The sequence below is a fragment of the Vigna unguiculata genome, chromosome 11 (genome assembly GCF_037176805.1).
Source record: "Vigna unguiculata cultivar grain cowpea cultivar isolate G323 ecotype 2 chromosome 11, ASM3717680v1, whole genome shotgun sequence".
Taxonomy (NCBI): domain Eukaryota; kingdom Viridiplantae; phylum Streptophyta; class Magnoliopsida; order Fabales; family Fabaceae; genus Vigna; species Vigna unguiculata.
Genome location: NC_140802.1, coordinates 38,972,567 through 38,981,961, shown reverse-complemented (window position 1 = coordinate 38,981,961; position 9,395 = coordinate 38,972,567). Strand labels below are relative to the sequence as shown.

Genomic DNA, 9,395 nt, shown 5'->3' with positions numbered 1-9,395 from the left:
TTAGGCATATGCTTGATCGGCGCATAGGGTTTTGGTATAAACTTGATAACGACAACCACTAAGATTGAAGATCTCTCTTTTAACAATAACCTAAAAAAACATTTACTTTAAGCAGAAAAATATTTGATTGGGACATCCATTTGCCACCTGCGTCTGCTAACTTATTTTCTCTAATCTCACACTAATTTTAATTAGAATTAGATTAGTGTTGCAGAAGCCATACTTTGCTTTAGATCATATAGTTAAATCTCAATAACAATGTGTGTTGATTCCAATATTGAAACATTTAATGTAGTGATGTAAAAAATATGGTGTGTACAAGAAGAGCACGAGTAAATATAGTTTGGGCACAAATCACCTTCTATAAAGGAATCAAAGAAAAAAAAAACAATTTCACTACTTTCTCCTCTAATGACTAATTTTTTAAAAGGACGAAGTTTTTGTTGAAATTTCATTACAAAAAGAATTCAATAAATTATTTACATAATAAATGGGACTTTTTGTGTTTAGTGTATTAAAGGTTTTGAATGGAGGTGAAAAAAGATGGGTCCATTTGATAAAAAAAAAAAAAATCAAACTCATATCTTAAAAAATCTGGAGATTGAATCTTGGTGTCAATGATAGTGGTTATCTATCTGTAAGTAATTCAATAAACACATTTTGAGCTTTCAGGTCTCGAAATCCAACTGATCTAAATTTTTCTAATAAAAAAACATGATTTTATTTGGTTATTTTTCATACTTTTTAGTCAATTTCATATTGGCGACCCATAGAGAAACCTTTAATGGATCAAAACTAAATTTACGAGTGTTTCATTTTAGTTTCAATAAAATCTGAATCTAGAATGTTTCATGTTCTTCATGCTTGTATTTTCTATCATATAATTTTCTTTCGAAAATTTTATCACAGTTTTATTTTTCTAAGACTGGTAGATTTTGAAAACTTGTTCAGTTCAATTAATCAAATTTCCTTTTGTGTTATTTTCTTCCTTTCTTTATCTGTCATGTTAATTTATTTTGCAAAACAATTCGACATGTGTCAGACAATTAGAAAACAAATGAACCCAATTCCTTCCAGAATTCAGGCCGAAGATAACTTAGGTTAATTTGACGTCATAGATATTTAAATTAAAAAATATACATATACATCGGAACCCTCTACAAAATTCTCATTCCTAAATAAATTGAATTTTCAATTAATTGAATTAAATTGTGAATCTTTAAATTATTTTTCTCTGTTATATCAAAAAGTCTGAACACTGCACACTTGCAGTTTTAGCCAAACACAAGCGAATATTTTATCTGTCACAATTTGATAACTGTTAAGAACGAACTCACTTCAGAAACCCTAAACTATGTTGTTTGTAAACGTAAAATATTGGATTTAGACATAGTTTGTAAGATAAGATTTCCACCCTAAAATTATCTTATCTATAATTAATATCAAATCTCCAACAAACCTGAGATTTAGACATATATTTCAAGTTTAAAACTAAACATTTATAAATGACCCAATAACAAATGACATAATAAATCCAACATATAACCATCACAAGATATAAATTTGCAATGAACTAATCATCAACGTAGACGTATATTTATTATTGCAAAAGTTTTGGATTCTTAGCCTACCTCAATTTTAAAACAAGTATTAATAACTTGTTATTCTCACATTAAAAAACTAAGTTCTGTAATCACTTTTTAGAGTTCAAGATTACCTTGATCCTTAGCACAACACAACCATTCATGGATGCATGATTACTGTCATTTAGCTTAGACTGGTATACAAACCACACAAAGCTGATATTAATACAAAGTGTATATTATAACAGAGCCAATATCACCACTCCAAGAAAGAAAAAACATGGTGAAAAATGGTCATAAAAGAGCAACACATGCAAGAGCCCTTTGCAAATCCTACAGTTTCTATACAACAATACCAATGGCATTGCTCATCAACAACATCAATAAAAAAGCCTTATCCCAGTTGGTGACCAATGGCATTACTCACACAAGAGAAAGAAAAAATGCAAGTTATCTAAGTTGCCTAAAGCACCAGTACACACTGCCAACAACACTGGCTTTGGAAGGCACTGGAGGAAACATGCATGTACATAATACAAATACAAATGCATTTCAAATGCCCTTCACTAAGTTATGTTCACATTAAGTTTTTTAGAGTGAATTTGATGCCAAGAAACTACAAGTGGATGATGCTTCATTGCAAACTACTAGGCCTACCAGTTGCTGCTATCTGGGTAGCTTGTGGAAAAGAATGATACATCATCATGTTGTTATCAGTTGCGTTCGATGAAGCTGCACCACCCTTCACTGTTTGATCCAAAAGACGAACCAGTGACATAAATATTTCCATCCTCGTCACATCCCTGTTGGCCTGCAAACAAAAATCTATGATGTCACTACCACAATAATACTTGTGGTGAGTTATGATCATTTATTTCCCTTGACAGTGTATTACCTCAACTGCAAAGCGTGCCCAGATCTTGTCATTACGAGCTTCCATAACCCCCTTCAAGATGGTTAATCCTAATCCTCTGATTAAGTCAGCTATTTCCAGAAAGAAACCCCTTTCCTCACAAAGCATCTGCAAAAACCAAGCAAATACAACATATTAGAGGCAACAACACTTGAGAATTTAGATTCTCTGCTGAGTTTGTCTGTGTTGTTTATCTGCTGTGTCTTCAAAATACACGGATGAACACTGATTTTGATATTTAAAAATATATTAAAAAGATTTTTAAAGTACCAACATCAGTGTATCATTAATGCTCAGCAAATGACAACACCAAAAAATTCAGTAGAGAATGTGGACTCCAACACTTACACTTAATGGATAAAGGGATGTTACAAAATTATAAAGCTTCAATAATTACCTCTACTAGCATCTGACGAGGTGGATTAAGATCCTCGACAATGATTGGACAAACCATAGATTGCGAACCAACCTCATATGCCCATGTAGCCCCTCCCTCGAAGTTATCTTTTAATAGCAACCCACCTTCTTTACTAACAATCTGCATATTCAGGAAAGAATGAATTTTCAGTACAATGAATCAGCTATTCATCCTTCTTTTATTCAACATATCAATACAATGCTGGTGAAAACGAAAACAATTGCGATACCATAACTAGATAAGTTGCCTGAATCTAACATACTGACAAAAAAAGAAGTGGATGATGATATTTATACCTTAGATTCCCCTGTCTGTTTCAACTTGTCAGCATGCTTTGTTACACTTTGCAGGAAAAGCATATGCTTGATGGTCTTTTCCAGAAGTGCATCTATGCTACACTGTTGAATTATGATAAGAAATTGAAGAAAATAAAATCAGCACCTAGATCTGATAACTAAACAAAAAGTTCAGGACTGATATGTAATAGAGCACAAGAAAGACTACATACTTTTGCTCCATTTGGCACAATTTCCCTTAACTCTTTAACACGATCTTGAATCATTTGGCGATCTTTAGGCCGAGGTCTGGGATTCTCTCCAGGTTTAAGCCTTTTCCTATTTGATTTGCAAACTTCTTCCGGTCTCTTAGAGTATCCAGTTGAAACGCTGCTTTCACGTTTCACACTACTACCATTCTCAACCCATGAACTAAGCTTAGAACCATATATGGAAGTCATTTGAGAGCAGTTTCCAGCCTCATCCTTGCTGCAGCCAGACCTAAGAGAACTGGTTTCCCCAGCAGCTCTTTTAGCCCCGTTCTTGGGAAAATCAAACAATCCCTTTAAGACATGATCAGATAGAACCTGGTTGCAGGCAGGAGAGGAAACAGAGGCAGTACTAACCCTTGTCAATGTTGTCCTGCAAGAAATTTCATCAGAACTTTGTTTTGGAGCAGATTGAGCTTTTGAAACAACAGCATCTAAGAGGTGGTCGGTGCCGGTTCCAGAGAAGATGCCACTGTCTGATATTGCTTCTTTAACTGAATAGCTGTTATCAGGACGTACACCTTGCAAATTCATGCATGTTGCCTTTTTATCTAGATTTTCTCTGTTAGCCTCTGAATCAGTGGCAAGTAAATTATCCCAGTTTCCATTGAGTAGTTGCCTTTTCAAATCCACACCTAAAACATCGAAGAGATCATCCCCCGATGGAAGTTGAGTATAGGTGTCTTCATGCTTAACATTCATTTTCACCATACCAGTAACATCTTTATTGAGGCAATCTTGAACAAAACCAGGAATATGATCTCTCATAGGCTCATTCTCCTCAAGATGAAGAGACGGAATATTAAGGGCGGTATGAAGCAAATCATCGTGTATCCTTTGTTCAGTTGAAACGAAAGCATGCTTTAAATCAATGGGAAGGTTCTTCTGAGCAGAGTTTTCAAGATTCACGTGACTGGTAACTGATTGATTACAGAAAGTAGGCACAGAACAGAGTCCAGCATCAGTTGTTGAATTGTTATTTTGAAGCCCAAACTCAAGCTTGTGACTTCCAGAAAATTCAGAAGTGGGTGGTACTTTGGGAGAATTCGAAACAGAGCAGTTAATCATATTTGTCCTCAAAAGATTACTCCCACCACACATTGGGATTCCTCCAAATAGTGAACTGCCACCAGAACTCTGATTCTGTTCAAGAATTTTGCCTGCACCTGTTTTCAGTTGAGGCATATTTGAGGCACTTGATGGATTCATGTTGGGATTAACGTGACTCTGTCTTCCAACACCTGATGTTTGTTGTTCCATATAGTTAAGGTTGCAACTCAGATTTGATTGATTGAAGCCAGCTAATTCATTGAATGCAGATCTGGAATTATAAGCAGAAGGTTGTTGCATACATGAATCAAAATTTGTAGGTATCACTTTAGCTTCAGCATGGACCACTGTCTTCTTCTGCTGGCCATAGGCAATTGTTTTGATCATTGAATGAGATTTTGGTTGGCAAATGCTATCAAATATTTGGTTTTGGTCATAGGTTTGAGGTGTCAATACAGAAGCCTGGTAATTATCTATTTCTTGCCTTGGCGGATGAGGTGATGGAGCAATAGACCTTGAAGCAATAGTAGAATCAGTTAGTTGGTTGGAGCCATTAGCTGCAGAGGGAGTGCATTTAGACGTAACGACAGGTGGATCAATAGTGACAGGTACACCAAGTCTTTCACTAGAAACTTTTGCTGAATAGTCTTCAGAAAGAAGGGCACCAGGTACACATCCCAATTGCAAGATCAAGTTCTTCACATCATTCACAAATCCAATATCTTCCATTATCTGCAGTAACAAGATTGAATGGCTGCATTAGCTAGCATCAGAGCACCAGAAAATGTATGTTCACAATCATGAACTAGGATAGACACATTCTAAGCATAAGAATGCCACTCTTTCAGTTTTCAAGGATGGACACATTCATGCCATGAATGATATATGGCTTTTAAGTTGACCTGAAGCACTTATTTATGATCCAAAGAATGTGACTTCTCATCATAATCCCATTTTCCATCAAAATATATCACTTCAGACATGGTCTTAAGTTTCTAAAAAACTACAGAAAGCTTGAGAAAGACTTACTGGCAATAAAGAACCAAATTGAACAACCCCATGAGGAAGCACAGGAATAACTGCTACTGTCTGCAAACAATAGTAGTCCACAATTAAGAAACAGTAATAAAAATCCAACTCAGGATAATAACTGGTACTGTGAAACATAAAAAAAAAAAAAAAAAATCACAAACCTGCATTCCAGCAGAAAATTGGTAATGCAACTCAGTATACACCTACAAAAAAGACAGCAATAAAGAGAAATGAAAAAGAAGCTCATATGTTCACCTACTCCAAGCCTTTGATCATTATTGGAATAAATACACTCTATCACATAAAAGAGGCTTATGTTATGCACTTCTTATACTACATTAATATACACTCATTTGACCAAGACAATGGAAAATTATAGAAAATTTATGTGCCTTACCATCAAACTTCAAAAGGAAACCAAGATATTCATCATAAACTACTAGCACATAATCCTGAGGGATTAGAATCAACTCCATACCTGTGGTGGATATGCATCTCTACTGAAATTCTTCATAAGAATCCACTGATAGTTTCCTGTAAATGTTGCCCGTCCAACCATCCTGGTTAACAACAAAAGACAGCACTTGAGTAAGATGGGAATGAGAAGGAAAACACTTGAAACATTGATAATAATAAGCAATGAAAATGAGGACCAACCCTTCTCCAGCAATACTGACTGAATTATTCAGCATCATTTTGTTAATCAATCCACCGACTCTGTCCTCCTCCTGAATCCCCAGTTGAGACTCAGAAGAAAACCAGCACCCTTCCCCGTCACGGTATGGAAAATTAGACATCCCAACATGGCGTGGAGGGAAAGGAGATGGCAAGGGTTCATAGTAATGATCTTCCCAGATTAACAGCCTGACAAGTAAACCATACTCAGTTAACTCAAACAAACAAACCATAGCTGCAATCAGGGCTAAAGTCAAAGCATAATATTTTGGCGTCTATCTTGCAGGTTAGAAAACATTATGGGAAAGCAAACACAGGAGTTAGAGGGCAAGCAACAATAGATTCATACGTTTGGTAAAAAAACAAAAGAAAAGGTTTACAGGAGAGTAAGGAAAGAAAATAAATAAAGTAGCAGTTTTCTATGTTTGTAGTTAATGTCTACCTACAAAACAATACATAAAACCAAGCACAAACTACTAATTATAGTTCATAATTCTTTTCAAAATTACAAGCTTCAAATTGAAGATCCCGAGCTAAGTAAACCCTTTTTCCCACTTGTAATTGATTCAGGAATTTAACTATTTAAAGCTTAAAAGTTTAACGGATTTTTCAACAGAATACTCGAAGCATCATGGTGATTAGTATTAAATAGAGAGATTATAAGATTAAACCGGCAACGTTTCAAATTAGCTCAAGAAGAAAAGGGCCAGATTTTTATTAACGACACAAGAAGATAAGACCAAACAGAATCAAACAAGTACTGAATCAATGGATAGTTCCTTTACAAATCAAGGCAAATAAACTTCTTTTTAGCTAAAAAAACAAACTTATGTTTTAAAAAAAAAACAAAAGATTCTTGAAAACAAAACAGAAGAGAAGCAACAAAGGCCCAAATAAAGTTCCAAAACAGGAACTAACAAGTGGACTTTATCTCGAAAACGAAGCAACCCCGGAAATAGAATCTAAGCACTTGAGATCCCCTCTTTGAAAGTACGAGCATCAAAATCACATCCAACCGAAAAAAAAAAAAAAACCAACAAGCCAACCTGATTCTCTCTGAATTTCTCACAAGCTAAAACTAGAGAGAGAGAGAACGAGACACAAAGAAAAGGCATTTGAAACTCACTTGGAATTGTTGCAACCGATCTTCCAAAACACGGCATAAGACCAGCGATTCCTTGAGCACAGAGTCTTCAAAACCTCTTTGAGCAAAAACCCCATTTGGTTTCTCGCAAAAGGGTTTCCGAAACCGGTAAAAAGTTATCCTTTTTCCAACGCAATGGAGTCACACTAGCATTCATTCACGAAGAAAGAGAGAGAGAGCAAAAAGCACATTCCCGAAAAACTAACTACCACGGCACGATCCTCTCCCCGCCTGTTTAGTCCTCAACCCCCCGCTTCGCTTTCTCTCCGGATCCAAGTTCACGACGGTCAGTTTCCGACACGAGATGGCCATCCTCCGGCAGAGGAAGTTCTAGAGAGCGAAAGTGGAAGGTAAGAGAGAAAAAGAGAGCGCGAAGAGGAAGAAGAAGGAGCTCGAGAGTGACAAAGTCGAAAAGGAAAAGTCTCGGAGGGACTACACTATCCCACGAGATTCAAGCTTGTAGAGAGCTATGACCTCCATTTGTGCAGAGAATATGGTAGAAGAAAGATAAATTTGCAGAGAAGAAGAAGAAAAAGAAGAAGATGACGAAGAAGATGAAAAGGGTGTGTGGTTTAGTTGGTGAGATGAAGTGAGAGTGAGATCGTTGGTGTCTGTGTTTACGTTCAGGTTCTGTGGAACTGTGATGTGCTTTCTCTTTCTTCAGCTTCCTCTGTTCTGGTCTGTGTTCTGTGTGTGTGGGGTGTTTTTTTTCTCTCTCTCTCTGATGACCCTTGTGAGAAAATAAATGGAAGTGAGAGGAGAGGAAAAGGGTTGAGAAAAAGGAGGGATTTGGGGGAATATTACAGAGGGAGCCACTCAGTAGAGAAAGTTTTGTCGGATTGTGAAATGAAACATAGGTGGTCTGTTCTCAGCAGCACTGGTGGTGGCCATGGCAAAATTATTGTTTGATTTGAAATTTTCCTCTGTTTAAGATCATTTTTCTTTTTACCAACACATTCATTTTCTTCCAAAGTCAATCTTAGTTTCAATATATAAACTTCAAAATTTATCTTGTTAAAATATGTGTAACTTCATTTATCTGTGTTTAAATTTAAAACCTTTATTCAGATGTCTGTTCAATGAAACATGAGAAAATTAAAATTACATGGTAGAATAGAATTCTCAGATTTTGTGGGTTGATAATAAATTAAAAAAGTTCTTTTTAATTAAATTTCATGTTAAAATTGACTGAAAACCTGAAGTGATAAATATGCATTGATGAAGAAAAGCATTCAATAATTTATCTTTCCCCATGAGTTAGTAGTGCGGGTAGCTATCTTGCTGACGTCACACATTCATTGCCCCTAACTTTTGGTGAAATTACAAGAATGCCATACCACCAACTTTCCTAAGGTCAAGAGGAAGCAGGAAGATAAAGCACTAATAGTGTAACCAAATGGAATAAACAATAATAGCTGCTAACTTTATCTAGGTTTGTGTTTTTTTATTAAGAAATTAAACTTAATTGAAATTAAACAAAAATATTATACCTTATAAATCAACAGAAATTTCAGATAAATGTCTATCAAACTAGGTTTGAAAGGAAGTGATGGAATATATTGAATAAAGAGTATATGATTTTCAATGTCATCATCCTTTAGTTATATAATTATATTTTTTTAACAGATAAAAATAATACCATTATTTAATACTTAAACTAACTAAATAAATTATTCACTTAAAAAATAATTATTATATATATTTCTAAATAATTATCACGAAATTATGTATTTTCTTACAAATTTATGATTCCAACTTTAAAAAAATGTGAATAAAAAACGTTCTAAATCACATGTGCGTCTACTACTATTAATGTTCAATGAAAATTAAAAGTTAATTTAAATGATGCAGGTACAATCGGAATACACTCTTAATTGTTTCTTTGAATGACAATACAATAATTTAAATGAAATGAAATGGAGATTAACTTTGTTTTTACTTTTTTTTATTCTAAATATAAATTTTATGTAAACAAAAGAATACACTCTTAATTGTTTCTTTGAATGACAATACAATAATTTAAATGAAATGAAATG

At 34.8% G+C, this 9,395-nt stretch overlaps 1 protein-coding gene across 1 annotated transcript; it reads right to left on the bottom strand.

The window, feature by feature from the left end:
- Positions 1–1,783: 1,783 nt before the first annotated feature.
- On the bottom strand, positions 1,784–8,113 carry LOC114170608 (transcription factor LHW-like). The gene is made up of 10 exons (XM_028056122.2): positions 7,342–8,113; positions 6,198–6,404; positions 6,019–6,100; positions 5,702–5,743; positions 5,538–5,597; positions 3,423–5,240; positions 3,211–3,312; positions 2,894–3,034; positions 2,479–2,604; positions 1,784–2,394 (listed from the first exon to the last, which is right to left on the bottom strand). The coding sequence occupies exons 1-10, from the start codon at positions 7,434–7,436 to the stop codon at positions 2,218–2,220; spliced, it is 2,850 nt and encodes a 949-aa protein (XP_027911923.2). The 5' UTR covers positions 7,437–8,113; the 3' UTR covers positions 1,784–2,217.
- Positions 8,114–9,395: the final 1,282 nt, after the last annotated feature.